Here is a 17,685-nt window from a genome sequence, read left to right as displayed (position 1 = left end):
AGTTAAAGCAACAGAGGCCACACACCAGAACCTAATCTCTTACCTTCTGCTACCTTCTTCAGAGAGAAGACTGAGATCCAAAGCCTGGTAAGGAAATCGTGGAACCAGAGAATAAGATGGCTTATTTTGGGATGTTGGTGATGGGAGAGGAGTATCCTGAGAGTCCAAGAAACACTGTTAGAAATGGAACCAATGCACAGTCTCCAAGTCCATGAAAAAACCCAGTAGAGAGTATGAGAGTTGTGGGATTCTGCCAACCTCCTGAGTTAGTAAGAGACTTTTAACAGAGCTCTTTTGGGAGATGCAAACCTGTCTTCCTGCCGGCTCACTACCCAACCCTCTGCTTGCTGCCTGACCTGCCCCATTCTCCATGATTCCTATTCTGATTTCTCCTGCTCAACCTGTCTGCTTGGGGAAGAAGCCTTGGACGGTGCTCCTCACTCCCAACCATTTGCACGCTGATCTGTCTTCCTGCCCCAGCACCTGCAGAGCTAACCCTTAACTTACTAGTGCACCACCTGCAGCCTATACCAGACTCTGTTGAGACCATTCATTTACAACACATGCCCAGGCAGACCGACAAAGGACGATGCTAACCCCCTACCAGGGACATGTGCTGGACTGAGAAGCAGGTAGGTGCCAGGGGCTCAGGGAAGTGGGAGGGAAGAAAAGGCAAGAGGTTCCAGTGAGAGTGAATTAGCCAGGCACTCATGGAGGCTGTTTGTCAATTTCCTTTACTGGCTTAATTAGATCTGCACAGAGCCATTGAAAGGAGGAGCTCGAGGGCCACATGATTTAGCTTCTTTATCCCCATTCCAACCTTAACTGACTGGAACAGGATGGACACCTGCCACAAGAGGGTCTAAGGGTTGGCTCCTCTCCCTGGACTTCGGAATTGGACCACCTAGTGATTGAATAGTTGGTCGCACTATGGCACCAATGACCCCAGTGGTCCACGGCTGCCCTGTGAGGAGGCCAGGCTGAGTCAGAGAGACTCATGGCAGAGTGCAGGGTTCATAAAGGTCCATGAACTCGTGCTAAAGGCCTGTAGCTGCCCCCATCTCTGCCCTTCTTGAAAGCTGATGGTTCAGCTCTTGGTTTTTACAAGTCCCCTCTGGTAAAATTTGGGTTAGTATAAGTAGATTTCTGTTACTGTCATCCAAGTCCCCTTGGCTAAGATAGGGTTTTGCAGGACTGAGCATGGGGCAGGGATCCAAGGATGAGAAGTTACAAGGTTAGGGTTTGTAAAGTACCACAGGGTCTAAATCCAAATGGTGGTGACTCCCTCAAATTGTAAAGATGAATCTGTTGCATTCTGTTCAGCAGACATTTGTTGGGCACATGCTTTGTGCCTGGCACTGTGCTGGGCACTAGGACAGCAAATAACCTGCAGCTGCTCTTGTGCCCAGTTTCAGAGTGGGTACAAACACAAATATACTACAATATGACATAATAAAACCAATGATGATGCATATACAAAGTCAGCGGCAAAGCGGTGGCCAAAGGGAGTTGTAGAAAGCAAGGGGGACTTTGAGCCACAGCTTGGAGTCATCCAGGAATGCTGGAGGGGCCTGGAGGGTTTTGACTGATGTGCTGAACTGGGAAAGTGAGGGTAAAGTCTCTGCGTTTAGGACAGGTGGGCTTGCTGACGAACGGTGCCAGGACGATCTGTAAGGTTCTAAGATGAGTGAAGAAACAGCCAACCTCTTTTTTTCCCAGGGTGACTGGGAAATGGCACATGGGTCTCCAGAGGTGCTGGGAAAGAAGGCTAAGGCAGAGAAGGGTGGGCACCTCGGAAATGAGCAATAGCCAGGAGTCGAGGGAACTGCACATGGTTCCAGGGCTCAGATTACGGTGAGTGTTCATTTAATATTTCCTGAGCACAGACTACATTGTAGGCGCCACAGTGGGCACATGGCCCTTGCCTTGCAGAGCAGTCAAGTGGAGAAGACAGACACTAATCAAGTCACACAATAAATGTAAAAAAATAATGCTCAGTAGGAGATAATTGGTGAAAATGGAGGGAAGGGATAGACTGCAATTTAATTGCATCTTGGATTTGGGATTCAGACAGCTACTCTGACAGAGAGAGGGGAGAAGCAGCAAGGATGACAAGGGAGGGCAGAAAGTTCAGGGGCCTTGGGAGAGTCTATAATGGGAGTGGCCACACCTGTGACTGCTTTCATTTCTCCAGATCACTGTCACGTGAGACTCATTCATCTCTGCCCAGTGAACAAACTTCTTTCCTTTATTCATTCCTTCATCCATTTGTCCATCCATCCACCCACTCCCCAGTGAGCCAGGTACGATGTTAGGAGACACTAGAGAAGAAGTGAAACGGACACCTGGTGGCTCAGTCGGTTAAGTGTCCAACTCTTGATCTCAGCTCAGGTTCTGATCTCATAGTTTATGAGATCAAGCCTCACATCAGGCTCTGCCTCAGTGCAGAGCCTGCTTGGGATCCTCTCTCTGCCTCTCTCCCATACTCTCTCTCTCTCAAAATAAATAAATAAACATTTAAAAAAACTGAGAGAGACCCTCTGGCCCAAAGAGTTTATAAATGATAGAAATGTCATTCCCAATGTTTTCCTGCTGTTGGTTTGGCCCCCTGCCTACCAGGCAAGGGAAAGGACAAAGAAATGGCTGTACTAATCAAAATGTCGGACCAGTGGAACCTTAAAAAGAAATCAGGGCCTACCTGCACACTGATCTCTCTGTGCACAAATTGCTGAAGAAACGTGGGAAGTGGGATGAAGGGTGAGACAGTATCCAAGTGGACAGGAGCTTCTCAAAGCCTCATTCCTTTGCAAGATCCGACATTCACTATAGACACTCCTCACCTAAGTGAAGAGTCTATGTGATATAGGCAGAAACCTATAAACGATGTGCCACGCAGCAGTATATTTACAGAGTTCTATAGTTTATTAAATAAAGAGTCCATCTCTTTGAAAAGGGCTGTTCCTACAGAAAGGTGAGAATAATCACCTGGGTAAGGAGGAGGTTATAGGGCCTGTGACTCTTAGGAATCCCAGGAACCCACCTGCAATGGCCACAGCTGTGGGATGGGTGGTGCCTACCCTGTGGCTCTGCCTGCATGGGGCACCCTGTCCCCAGGATGGTGCTCCCTTGTTTTGGCCTCTCTGGCCTTGGCCCCCCAGCATCTCTTGATTTAGCTGCTGTCACTCCATATTCACTGATCGTACCTACTGTACGTACCTACTCCTGGGAAAGTCTAAGAACTTCTCAAAGTGGAGGCCTCCAATGCTCCAAGAGCACACCGGTGTATGCTTTGAATTCACCTGTTAGCAACACAAGTTAGTAACCTTCCAAAACGTTAGCATTAATTACCTCCAAGAGGTGGACTGTAGACAGCGTATTTTCATTTTGCATCCATGTATTTTCTAAATTTCCTTCAAATAACCACACACTGCATCAGTAACAAAGAAAAATAAACATTTTTTTATGTTTATTTTGAGAGAGTGAGAGCAGGGGAGAGGCAGATACGGAGGAGAGAGAGAATCCCAAGTAGTTTCCATCTTGTCAGCCCAGAGCCCACCACGGGGCCTGAACTCATGAACTGTGTGATCATGACCTGAGCTAAGATCAAGAGTTGGTCGCTTAACCAACTGATCCACGCAGGTGCACTGAAAAATAAACATTTCTTAGGGATTACTTAAAATGAGAATTGCCAGGAAAGTGATCCTTCGTCACTTTAAGTGAAAAACAAGCTCCATTTTTTCTCTCCTGCCTCTCCATCCACTGTCACTGTGAGCAAGGCTGTCACTCTGCTTCATCTTCCCTTCTTTTCTCATCCACTTACTATCCAGTCCCAGCAGCGGCCCCCTTTGCTGTCCCTCTGTCCCCACTTCCTCCAGGCACCAACCCACTTTAGAGGAGACAGGAAGCTGGGGTGTGGCTTTCCTGCCTTCACAAAGCAAACAGCCCAAGAGAGAGGCTGTAGTCGATAAGGAGGGGCTCTCTTACTGCATGTAAGATAAGCCAAAGCAAAATAAATAAAAGCACATTCACATTTATCAAACCACTCACAGATGTGGCCCCCATGGGATTTCAAAGAACCCTTCACAGACTTGCCTCCCACACCCACACAGCAGCCCTGTGAGGTAGGTCAGTCTCCATTCCTTTCCGCATGCAAGGACCTGGAGGAGTTCGGCACAGGGCATGTGGGGTCGAGGCCAGAGTGAGGTCTCCCCTAGACCTTCCCTTTAAGATGCTTGCCGAGCAGAGCTGCCTGGAGTGACTCGCAGCAGAACTGACAGGCTGGAATAAATGAGGCCCCAGGATGTAGCCAGACAAGGCACTGGGCTGTTGGGAGCCTGGCTATTTCTGACGTGCCCTACTTAGGGACTCCTTTCCCATAATCCAAGGGCATTTGACATATTGCAACGTGACATCCATGGGATGCTGCTGGAAAAAAACCCCTGCTTATTCATACTTTCATGTGCCTTGAGGAAAAGGTGAGGTGACGCTTTAAAAAAGCCTGTAGCTTTCTCGATGTTACTGTTGCCCATGTGTCCCAAGAACAGTTACATCTGCAACTTTGGGCACAGAATAGGTCGGAAGACTGTTTCCGTGTTTTCCATCAGCACGAGATCATACCGACACAACGGGGGCCTGTAAAAGTCAGATAAGAAATCCATGCCGGTCAAGGAGCAAAACATTCCATTCTAGGAAAATAAATTGTATCATATCCTTAGGTTATAGAATTGTGGAGCAATTACTTCTAACATTATAGGAAAAGGCTTATGGTAAATAAGCATAGCCCACATCGACAATGAGATACAAAATTTTATGTACCACCTAACTACGTCCAGGTTTAAAGTAATAATAGAAAGGAGATTAGAAAGAAATGACAGTTGTTTCCCCTGAATAATGACGTTATGGGTAATATTTTTCTGCTTAACACTTTTTGCACTTTACTGATTTTATAAAATCAACATATATTGTTTTGGTAATCAGGAAAAAAGGTATTGAAAGTCTCATGGATTTAAGATGTAATGACTGTCCTCTTAGAAGAATTTGTATTATTAAATGTTTTAGGGTACCCTAAACTTTCAGGAAAAAGCAAACCAGGGGACCTGGTGGCTCAATAGGTTAAGCGTCGGATTCTTGGTTTCAGCTCAGGTCATTAGCTCAGGGGTTGTGGGTTCAAGCTTGGCATCGGGCTTCGTGCTGGCAGCATGGAGCCGCCTTGGGATTCTTTCTCTCTCCCTCTGTCTCTGCCCACCCCTGCTCACAATCTCTCTCAAAATAAATAAATAAACATTTAAAATTTATTTAAAAAGGAATTCATAAGTATAAAGTGCTGACTGCTCACAGCATTTTCTGCCTTGTTCATGGATTGGATGTTAGGACCATACATTGGAGTGGCATTTGTCACGAAACGTGCATGACACCGCAGCTTTGCTCCTTCTCCCCCTCTTTGACTGTGTCCACCCTGTACACACGCGTGTACACACACAACACACTGTTGCTTATTTTTTCTGAACCAATGAGGATAGATTGTTTACCCCTTAATGCTTCAGTGTGTATTTCCTAAGAACAAGGACAGTCTCAGTGCAGTTATAAAATTCAACCTGGACTAGTACTTTCAGACTGTATCCAGGGGATAAAATAGTCAATTATTCTGTGCCTTTTTTTATACTAGGCTCTGCATTTGCCAGATTACACGAGACTTTCTTTTCCATAACAAATTATCAGCTTGCAAGCAGGGTGGGTGGGGTGATTATGGAAGAATTATGTAACTATAAGCATGTAGCAACATTATTTCTTTGAATTAATTGGGCCATTTATCTTTAAGTTCCTACCAGTAAAATTTTCTTGAATTATGGGGTTACTCATTTTTATCGTCTATTTTTTGAAAACCCCTCACTTCCTTCGTTGTGATTGATGAAGTCCTATTAAAACATCAGACCAAGGAGATGGGACAGGAACCAATAGAATCTATGGAAAACCAGGCCCGTCAAACTCTGCTGAGAGCTCACCTCTCTGGATGGGAAAGTGACCTTAACTTCACTCGGAGAATCCTGAGCTTATACTTCGGGCCTATTGTGGATCCTGTAGAGAACACCAAGGAAATGGCTGCCACTTTCTCCAAGTCTTGATTAAATCTTGCAAGCAGACTCACTTGGTGGTATTTCTGAAATGTCGCAGGTTCACTGGAAAGAAGAAATAAAGTAAGTGGATATAGATTACTAATGAAAGAAAATAGTTTATTTAAATTTGTTTATATTTAATTTACTTTTTGAGAGAGAGAAAGAGACAGTGTGAGCAGGGAAGGGATAGAGAAAGAGGAAGAGACAGAATCCGAAGACAGGCTCTAGGCTCTGAGCTGTCAGCACAGAGCCCGATGTGGGGCTCAAACCCACGAACTGTGAGACCATGACTGAGCCAAAGTCAGACACTCAACCAACTAAGCCACCCAGGCGCCCAAGAAAGAAATGTTTTAAAGCCTACAAATCACTCATAAGCAGGTAGGCCCTTGAACCCAAAGTCTGCTGGATCCCAAAGGATTGCATAAGTGAAGCTGCTGGCCCCAGGAATGATGAAATACGGCAGAAGAGAGGAATGCTCTGCCTACTGTATGTCAGAGAGCACCCTCATCTCTTGACACATGTCTCCATTCCCCTGACAAATTCTTCAAGATGACTATTATTATCTTCACTTGACAGACAAGGAAACAGATGCTTGCAGAGCTTAAACTCACCCAGGTCACAGTGCTTATCAGCATCAGTGCAGGGATTTAAACTCAGTTGGGAGTTCAAAGTTATAATCTTTCATTAAACTGCATTGCTAGATGCCTATGTATATGTTTAGCCCAACTAGATACTAATTTAGAAGGTGTGCTTAAGCATATAGTTTTTCAGTCTTGCCTCTCAAATAAATAGCTAAATCCTAGGTTTTAATACTTTTTTCTATATATGCAATGCTTCATACAGTTGGAATCTCAAATTGAACCTAAGGAGTATCCACTGGGGAGGTTCACTCTGGGTCAGTGTCCCTCTGGGGATCTGGGGGAGTAGACCATGGCGAGCCCCCTGGGCTCAGAAATGGGAGGCATGCTCTAGAAATAAATCCTTAGTTTGGGGATTGGGGTGAGGGGCTGTGTGTCACCCTAGCCTCACTAGAATCATGTTAAGTCCTGGGGAGAGCAAAAGCGCCACAAGTAAAATTAATCTGAAAGGTGTCCAAATTTTGTTTCTCAGTAGCATCCTCACTAAAAGGAATGGGTGGGAGGCTTCAGTGAGAAATGGATGAATCCAGGGCTGTTCAGGGAAAGTGCAAAGTGACTCTGCAACAACCTGTGTGCTGGAAGGTAAGGAAGTGCCCACAGAATGGCAGAGATGTTCCAAAGAATATAGAATCACTTCGCACCAATTAGGATGGCTACGTTTTTTTTAAAAACCTGAAAATAGGGGTGTGTGGGTGGCTCAGTTGGTTGAGCGTCCGACAACAGCTCAGGTCATGATCTCACGGGTTGTGGGCTCAAGCCTCGCATCGGGCTCTGTGCTGACAGCTCAGAGCCTAGAGACTGTCTTGGGATTCTGTGTCTCCCTCGCTCCCTGCCCCTCCCCCACTCATGCTCTGTTTCTCTCTGTCTCAATAATAAGCATTAAAAAATTTTTTTTTAAATCCTGAAAATAAGAAGTGTTTGGGAAAATCGGAACCCTTGTGCACTGTTGCTAGGAATGTAAAACGGCATGACCACAATGGTAAATGGTATGGGGTCTCTTCAAAGAATTAAAAGTATGATCCAGCAATTCTACTTCCAGGTATTTTTCCCAAAGAAATGAAAGCAAGGTCTCCAAGAGATATTTGTACACCCATGTTCATAGCAGCATCATTCATAAGAGCCAAGAGGTAGAAGCAATCCCAATGTCCATCCATGGGTGAATGAATTATCAACATGTGATCTATTCATACAGTGAATATTATTCAGCCTTTAAAAGGAAGGAAATTCTAAAAATATATATAAATAAAATAAAAAGTAAAAGGAAAGAAATTCTGTCACATGCTACAACATGGATAAACCTTGAGGACATTCTGCTAAATGAAATCAGCCAATCACAAAAAGATATATATTGTTTGACTCCATTTATATAAGGTATCTGAAGTAATTAAATTCATAGAAACAAAGTAGAATGGTAGTTATCAGAGGCTGGAAGGAGAGAGAAAAGGGAGTTGTTGTTCAATGGGTATTGAGTTTCAGTTTGCAAGATGAAGAGTTCTGGAGATGTATTTCACAGTGTGAATATTCTTAACACTACTGAACTGTATACTTATAAATGATTAAGATGATAAACTTTACATTATATGTTTTCATCACAATAAAAAATGCATTTAAAAAAGGGTATAGACCCAGCATGAAGAGCTTCTACTGGCCAGATTTGAAACAATTTAAATATCAAAATTAATAAATAATGGTAGTAATTGAGCATGTCTCCATTAATAAAATAAAAATCCAGGGCACCTGATGGCTCAGTTGGTTAAGCATCCAACTTCGGCTCAGATCATGATCTAGTGGTTCTGGAGTTCAAGGCCCGCTTTGGGCTCTCTGCTATCAGCACAGAGCTACTTCAGATCCTCTGTCTCCCTCTCTCTTTGCCCTTCCCCTGCTCGCACACAAGCGCTCTCTCTCTCTCTCAAAAATAAATATTTAAAATAAAATAAAAATCCATGAATCCATATTGATATAACCAAATAAATGAATAAATAAATGGGGGGGAAGCTTTTCCTAAATGATGAATTAGAAAAATCACCATGTGGCAACCCTCATAGTAGCAACCCAACCACAAAACATCAAAACTAGTGGGTAAAAGTTTGAGGAGTAATGGGACATTTATATGGTCTCAAAGTACCTCCCTGCAATGTGCTTATTAATACCAAGGAAAAACAGTAACTTCATAGCGGAGAAACAGGGCAAAAACCACCTTAATAAACTGATCCAAGTTAATAAAATGAATCAAACTGTGGGCCTCCTAATAGGACACACTGAGCCAAACATAACTTTACTTCTATGCAGTTCTTGCCAGAGATGCATGATCTGATCTGAATGTCATCATGAGGAAGCGTCAGACAAACCTAAACTGAAGACATTCTGAAAATAACTGACCTGTAAGTGTCAAAGTCAGAAAGTCGAGGAAAGGTGGGAGAACTATTCCACAGTGAAGACTAAAGAGACAGGATAACCAACCTCGGCCCGTGATCCTGAATTGGATCCTTCTCCAGGAGCAGCTGTGGAAGCACAAGAGTACGGACTCCAGGAGAGGGTGAGGCCACTGGCAGATGGCAAAACCCAGTGAGGGTAGACGGAAGGCAGGAGAGGGAAAAGACCTCTTGGAGCTGGTGCAGCTTGGCTCCGAGTACCCCTAGGACCTCCTCTTCCACCTGGAGGGATGTCCGGAAACACGTGGGGAGGCACTAACCAAGGAATTTAGTTCATACAAGAATATAGGGAACAAGAGCCAGTGAACTACGTGTTATGACCAATAATAGGAGCCAGATGTTTGTTCTTGGTGGTATGGTACGCTAAACACCCTGGAAACAATTCCTAATGATGGATACAATTAAAACAGAAACAAAACTAAAATCCTTTAGAATTGCACTGAACTAAGAGGAAAGTAAAGAATACCGAGGAACCTAAAAATATGTGGAGGCAAAACCTTTCTTTTTTGCAGAAATTGACAAACTAATTTTACTTATTTGTTCATTTATTTTTAATTTACATCCAAGTTAGTTGGCATATAGTGCAACAATGATTTCAGGAGTAGATTCCTTAATGCCCCTTACCCATTTAGCCCATCCCCCCTCGCACAACCCCTCCAGTAACCCTCTGTTTGTTCTCTATATTTAAGAGTCTCTTATGTTTTTTCCATCTCTCTGTTTTTATATTATTTTTGCTTCCCTACCCTTATGGTCATCTGTTTCAAAGCTTAAATTCCTCATATTAGTGAAGTCATATGATATTTGTCTTTCTCTAACTAATTTCACTTAGCATAATGCACTCTAGTTCCATCCATGTAGTTGCTGTAGTTGCAAATGGCAAGATATCATTCTTTTTAATGGCCAAGTCCTACTCCCTTGTGTGTGTATGTGTGTATATATATATATATATATATATATACATTTTCTTTATCTCTTCATTTATCAATGGACCTTTGGGCTCTTTCTATACTTTGGCTATTGTCAATAGCATCTGCTACAAACTTGAGTACTTGTGTCCCTTCAAAACAACACACACCTGTATCCCTTGGATAAACACCTACTAGTGCAGTTTCTGGCTCATAGGGTAATTCTATTTTTAGTTTTTTGATGAGCCTCCATACTGTTTTCCAGAGTGGCTGCGCCAGTTTGCATTCCCACCAGCAGTGCAAAAGAGATTATCCTCTTTCTCCCCATCCTTGCCAATACCTGTCGTTGCCTGTTAATGTTGGCCATTCTGACAGGTGTGAGGTGGTATCTCACTGTGATTTTGATTTGTATTTCCCTGATGATGAGTGATGTTGAGCATTTTTCATGTGTCAGTTGGCCATCTGGATGTCTTCTTGATAAACTAATTTTAAAATCCATGTGGAAATTCAAGAGATCCAGAGTAGTCAAAACAACTTTGAAAAAGACCAAACTTAGGGGAGTCACACTTCCTGATTTCAAAATTTGTTAGAAAGCTACAGTAATGCTACAGTAAGCTACATGACAACATGGCACTTGCATAACGATAGATATATAGATCAATGGAATAGAACTGAGAGTCCAGAAAGAAACCCTTCCATTTACTGTCAACTGATTTACGCAAGGATGTCAAGACGTTCACAGAGAAAGAATAGTTTTTTCAATAAATGGTGCTGTGACAACTGGATATCCAAAATAGGAAGTAGGACATACTACCTCATTTTATACACAAAAGTGAACTCAAAATGGATCAAAGACTTAAGTGAGACCTAAAACTACAAAGAATTTATGTCCAGAGTATATAAAAAATTCTTGCAAATCAACAATAAAAAGCTAAATAACTCAAATTTAAAATGAGTGAGGGGCACCTGGGTGGTTCAGTCATTAAACATCTGACTTCGGCTCAAGTCATGATCTCATGGTTTGTGAGCTCAAACCCCGCTTCGGGTGAGCTCAGTTCCCACTTTGGGTGAGGCCCCCTTCTCTCTCTGCCCCTCCTGCGTTTCACTCTTTCCCCCCCTTTCTCTCTGTCCCTTGCTCATTTGTGCCCTCTCTCTCTCTCTCTCAAAAAATATAAAAATAAAAAATAAATGCCTGTTTTTAAAAACAAAAATAAAGTGAGTAAGGCACACAGAAAAACCTATACCTGGGTATTTATAGCAACTTTATTCCAAATTATCAGATAGCCAAAATATCCTTCAGCAGGAGAATGGATAAATAAACTGTAGTACATCCAGACAGTGGAATATTATTCAATGCTAAAAGGAAATGAACTAGCAAGCTATGAAAAAAAAATGAAGAAACTTTAATCCTATTATTAAGTGAAAGAATCCACTCTGAAAAGGTTACATACTGTATGATTCCACCTACATGACATTCAGGAAAAGGCAAAACTGGAGACAGTAAAAATACCATTCCTTGTCAAAGGTTAGAAATAAGAGATGGATGGGGTGCCTGGGTGGCTCAGTCAGTTGAGTGTCCAACTTTGGCTCAGGTCATGATCTCATGTTCGTGGGTTCAAGCCCCACATCGGGCTCTGTGCTGACAGACACAGATTCTGTGTCTCCCTCTCTCTCTCTGACCCTCCCCAACTCATGCTGTCTTCTCTTTCTCTCAAAATAAAATAAAGACATAAAAAATTAAAAAAAAAAAAGAAGTAAGAGATGGATATTATAGGCAGAACACAGGATTTTTAGGGCAGTTAAGGAATTCCTTGATCCTATAATGTAGATTTATGTTCTTAAACATGTGTCAAAAACCACAGACTGTACACCACCACCACAACCCTCATGGCCTTTGGGTAATGATGTGTCAATGTAGCTACTTCAGCTGTACTTGTGTGTGGCACCCTATTATCAGATTTTATGGGGGGGAGGCTGTGTGTATGTGGGAGAGAGGGTAAATGGGAAGTCTCTGCACTTCCTATTAATTGTGCTGTGAATCTAAAACTGCTCTAAAAAATGAAGTCTATTTAAAAGAAAAAATAAAATGAGGGCACCTGTGTGGCTCAGTCAATTGGGCATCTGATTTCGGCTCAAGTCATGATCTTCCAGTTTGCAGTTTATAGTTTGTGAGTTGGAGCCCTGAATCGGGCTCCCTGATGGTAGCCTACTTTGGATCTTCTGTCCCCCTCTCTCTCTGCCCTTCTCCCCCTCTCAAAAATAAATAAAAGGGGAAGAATGAATAAAGGACCTCAATAGACATTTCTCAAAATATATATATAGGGGCACCTGGGTGGCTCAGTCGGTTGAGCGTCCGACTTCGGTTCAGGTCATGATCTCGCAGTTTGTGGGTTCCAGCCCCGCATCAGGCTCTTTGCTGACAGCTAGCTCAGAGCCTGGAGTCTGCTTCAGATTCTGTGTCTCCCTCTCTCTCTGACCTTCCTTTGCTCACGCTGTCTTTCTCTCTCTCAAAAGTAAGTAAATAAATAAATTAAAGCATTAAAAATATATATATATATATAGAAATGGCCAGTAAGCACATGAAAGACACTCAATGGTATTAATCATTAGGGAATTGCAAATCAAAATCATAATGAGATATAACTTAACGCCTACTAGAATGACTACAATAAAGACAGATATGCCTGTGATATATACATACAAAATGTGTCATATACATACAGAATATTACTTGGCCTTTAAAGAACAAGAGAAATCCTGTCACAAGCTATAACATGGATGAACTTTGAAGATATTATGCTAAGTGAAATAAGCCAATCACAAAGTGATGAATATTTCATGATTCCACTTCTATGAGGTATCTCAAGTAGTCAAATTCATAGAGACATGAAAATGGTCTCTAGGGGGAGGGAAAGGGAGAGAGAGAAATGGGGGGAGCTGTTATTTAATTGGTATAGAGTTTCAGTTTTGCAAGATGTAAAAGTTCTAGAGTTCTGTTTCACAATAATGTGAATATACTTTACACTACTAAATTGTACACTCAAAAATGATTAAGATGGTAAATTATATGTTGTATTTTTTAACCAGAATTAAAAAGAAAAAAATTTAAAGACAGATAATAACAGTGTTGGTGAGGATGTGGAGAAATGGGAACTCTTACACGTGGCTGTGGGAATGTAAGAAAGTGCTCTGCTGTGGCACTTCCTGAATATGTGAAACACGGGACTTGTCATATGATGCACCAATTCCACTCATAGGTGTACACCGAGAGAAATGAACATGTATGTCTATGTGGAAATGTGGACACATATTTTCATAGCAGCATTATTATAATAGCCCCAAAAGTGGAAACAACCCACATTTCCATCAGCTGATGAAAGGATAAGTAAAATGTGGTGTATGTGAGCAGAATGGCACAGCGAGAGTGAGCTTGGCCCATAACCCAGAGGTCAGTAGATTGAAATAAAATGGGGTGTATCCTGTTGGTGGGAATGTAAACTGGTGCAGCTCCTCTGGAGAACAGTGTGGAGGTTCCTCAAAAAATTAACAATAGAACTCCACTATGACCCAGCAATAGCACTGCTAGGGATTTACCCAAGGGATACAGAAGGACTGATGCATAGGGGCACAGGTACCCCAATGTTCACAGCAGCACTTCCAACAATAGCCAAATCATGCAAAGAGCCTAAATGTCCATCAACTGATGAATGGATCAAGAAGATGTGGTTTATATATACAATGGAATACTACATGGCAATGAGAAAGAATGAAATCTGGTCATTTGTAGCAACGTAGATGGAACTTGAGGGTATTATGTTAAGTGAAATAAATCAGGCAGAGAAAGATAGATACCATATATATTCACTCATATGGGGAATAGGAGAAACTTAACAGAGGACCATAGGGGAGGGAAAGGGGAAAAAATAGTTACGGAGAGGAAGGAAGGCCAATCATAAGAGACTCTTATGAGCCTCCCACCAGCCACGTGTAAGAGTTCCCATTTTTCCACATCCTCACCAACACTGTTATTATCTGTCTTTAAATTTTTTTCTTTTTAATTCTGGTTAAAAAATACAACATATAACTGAGGGTTGATGGGGGTAGGGGAGAGGGGAGAAGGGGTGATGGGCATAGAGGAGGGCACTTATTGGGATGAGCACTGGGTGTTATATAGAAACCAACTTGACAATAAACTATATTAAAAAACAAAATAAAATGGAGTGTATCCATACCATGGAATATTACTTGACCATAAAAAATGAAGCACTGCTACATGGGATAGTATCTTGAAAACATTAAGAAAAAAAGCCAGACACAAAAAGGTCACATATTATTTGATTCTATTTATATGACATGCCCAGAGTAGATAAATCTATAGAGACAGAAAGCAGACTAGTGGTTGACAGGCGATGGGGAGGAAGAAGGAAAGATGAATTACTAACAGGTATGGGGTTTCTTTTGAAACGATAAAAATGTTCTGGAGGGGCGCCTGGGTGACTCAGTTGGTTAAGCGTCAGACTTTTTTTTTTTTTTTTTTTACTTTTTTTTTTTTAACATTTATTTATTTTTGAGAGACAGAGAGTGAGCAGAAGAGGGCAGAGGGAGAGGAGAGGGAGACACAGAATATGAAGTAGGCTCCAGGCTCCAAACTGTCAGCAGAGAGCCTGCCGCGGGGCTCTCGAACTCCTAAACTGTGAGATCATGGCCTGAGCCAAAGTCGGCTGCTTAACCAACTGAGTCACCCAGGTGCCCCAAGCGTTGGACTCTTGATTTCAACTCAGGTCATGATCTCACAGTTTGTGAGCAGTGCAGAGCCTGTATGTGATTCTCTTTCTCTCTTCCTCTCTCTCTGACCCTTTCCTGCTCATGCTCTTTTTCTCTCTCAAAATAAATAAATAAACCTTAAAACAGTGTTCTGGAATTAGATTGTAGTGATGCTTGCACATTTTGTTAATGTACTAAAAACCACTGAAACGTAAACTTTAAAAGGGTGAGTTTTATGGTGTGTGAGTTATATCGTAATTTTTTTAAAAAAAAGGTTATAAAGCGAAAAAGAAATATATCCAAAACACAGAACAAGGAGAGTCATCAGGAAGATAATATCCTTGAATGGGTACTATACTTGTACCCATAGTCTGATAAGACCAAATAAACTCAGGGCACATACTTTGATATTATTTTCCTTTTCTTAAGTTTAAAAAATACTAAATACTAAAATACTAAAAACTAATAGTTTACCTTGCAAAAAAATAGAAGACTAGACACAATCTACTCATAACCACATAATAGAATAACTATTTCCTTTTTCCTATATATTATTCTCTGATTGGTGATGACTTTTTCATGAGCATGACCAAGAACGACTAAACATGAGTAAATAGAGATGTTAAGTTCTCTACCTTAATCAAGAAAAAAGCCTTCTACAGTTAGGAAGTCCTAGTTGGGAGAACATAAAATTAAAATTTCTAAGACATGTAAAGCTAATTTGTAATCAGTTACTGGCACGAGTAACCAAATATTGTAGGTCAGTACTTCTCATTCTAGAACTGCACAATTTCCCCTACTATTTCTTAGAGTCTCCAGATGAGCTCTGCCCAGCTTCCTGAAGATCACAGCACAGGCTGTCGCGCTGGGCTCGCCAGCGGAGCAGGCGCAGGGCTGGCACCCGCGAGCCTGGCGGCTGCGGTCTCATCTCTGCCGCGGGACCTGCTCTCCATGCCTGGTCCTCCCGGGCTCGCGGCGGGGTCAGGAGGCGGCAGCGGCGGCTGATTCAGCCCAAGCCGGCCCCGCGGAGAGCCCACCGGGGCGCTTCAGCCCCACTGAAGCCCGCCTACGGGCTGCAGATGAGGAAATTGAGGCTTGAGGAGTTAGTCTGCTGAGATCATAAAACCAGTTCACGCCCAGGATCTAAAGGAAGACTGGGTGCCAAAGAAGCCCACAACCCAGAAATGCCAGTGAGAATAGACCAGAAGAAGCCCCAAGGAAGGCTTGCTTGCTCGCTCTCTCATCAAAGGACTAGGAAAGGAACAGCCTAACAAAACAAATCTTTTTGACAGTAACACCCTATTCCTTCAAAACACCACGGAAAATTGCTTCTCCCCTCCCTCCCAGCTATAGCAAAGCCTTAATGCACAGCTTAGATGACCGTCCTTGCTTTGTGGTAACCAACCAGGCACCCCCGCTTCAGCACCCCAACCTACCCTCCCCCATGTGTCTGCATGAGAAGCCTGGACCTTTACGACCACCTAGAGGTAACAAGATGTCCCCTCCATGACCACAGTCCCCTTGAGGGGTCAGTGGGTCCTAGACTTCGACCCCCACCCAGTGATGATGAGGTACCCCGGGTGTCAGTAGAGCCAACTGAGGAGCCTAGATTTCCTACTCCGTGGTTCTGCCGCATCTCTCACCCTCCCCGCCAGGGCGGAGGCCAAGCAGGTTTTCCTCTCATCCAGTCGGGGAAGGGAGAGTCTGTGCTCTTCCTTCCCCCACTAGCATGGTTCTGACAAAAACTTGCAGAAATGGAAAGTTTAATATAAGCTCCAGAGTAGCATAACATTATACCCCAAATGCCCAGCTAAGTCTCAGCAAAGAAAGGGAAGATAATAAAGAACAAAATGGAGATTTGAGGAATGAATAATGTAGTAACCAAAATGTAAAAAGATCACTGGATGGGCTCAGTAGAAGAATAGATATGACAGAAGAAAACAATCATGAACCTAAAAACAAACAATAGAAATTATCTAGTTTAAACAACAGAGAGAAAATAGACTAGAGAAAAATTGAAGAGAGTCTTAGAGACCTATAAAGGCAATATATATATATATACACACACACACACACACACACACACACACACACACACATATATATATTTAACATTCATGTACCTGGAGGCTGAGAAAGTATTCAGAGCAACAAATAGCTGAAAATTCCTCAAATTTGGTGAGAGGTAGAAACCTACAGATTCAAGAGTGAATGAAACCCTAACAGGGTAAACCCAAAGAAATCTACACTGTCACCTGATAATCAGGCTTCTGAAAACCAGACTCTTCAGAGCCACACGAGAGGAAGGACGCATTACGTCCAGGGGAATGGCAGTTGAGAGGCAGCGGATTTCTCATCAGAAAACATAGAGGCCAGACAGCAGAGAGAAAGAACTGTCACCCCAAAGTTCTGTCCCAGTGAAAATACCCTTTAGGAATGAAGGTGAACTCAAGATATTGTCACTTGAAGGAAAACTAAGAATTTGTTCTCAGCAAACTTCCCTACAATGGTAATGAAAGGAAGTTCTCCCAAAAAGGAATGATAACCAAAGAAAACCTGGGACAAAGAAAGAACAGAAAGAACAGAAATAAAAATATGAGTTAAATATAATAGGCTCTCCTTTCCCTCTTGAGGAAATGACACTTGACAGTTGAAACCAGATTTGTAATACTGTCTGATGTGGATTTTAATGTCTGTAAAGGAAAGTTGAAGATAATTTTAAGGGAGAAGGGGAAAAAAAAAAAAAGATCACAGCACATAAAACTACCTGACGCTGGTTATTCAACATGCGCTCCCTAGCGGTGCCCTCTCTGAAAATGCAACCCCACTGGGT

General features: G+C 42.5%; 1 protein-coding gene and 1 long non-coding RNA gene across 4 annotated transcripts in view; one reads left to right on the top strand and one right to left on the bottom strand.

Moving 5' to 3' along the window:
- The first annotated feature begins 297 nt into the window (after window positions 1–297).
- On the top strand, window positions 298–6,140 carry LOC115291926. The gene is made up of 3 exons (XR_003908732.1): window positions 298–632; window positions 1,720–1,854; window positions 5,914–6,140. It is a non-coding gene; the product is annotated as an uncharacterized LOC115291926 (long non-coding RNA).
- The window catches only part of LIPH (lipase H), a 49,465-nt gene continuing 35,383 nt past the window's right edge, over window positions 3,604–17,685 (bottom strand). For all 3 annotated transcript variants that reach the window (XM_029939710.1, XM_029939711.1, XM_029939712.1), the window contains 2 exons: window positions 6,003–6,176; window positions 3,604–4,632 (listed from right to left, as the gene is read on the bottom strand). In XM_029939710.1, the coding sequence (XP_029795570.1) occupies window positions 4,545–4,632; window positions 6,003–6,176 (262 nt within the window). In that variant the 3' untranslated portion in view covers window positions 3,604–4,544. The remainder of the gene's footprint in view (window positions 4,633–6,002; window positions 6,177–17,685) is intronic.

The sequence above is a fragment of the Suricata suricatta genome, chromosome 5 (assembly GCF_006229205.1).
Source record: "Suricata suricatta isolate VVHF042 chromosome 5, meerkat_22Aug2017_6uvM2_HiC, whole genome shotgun sequence".
Lineage (NCBI taxonomy): Eukaryota > Metazoa > Chordata > Mammalia > Carnivora > Herpestidae > Suricata > Suricata suricatta.
The sequence above is the reverse complement of the archived record's forward strand: the minus strand, read 5'-3'. Positions and strand labels throughout refer to the sequence as shown.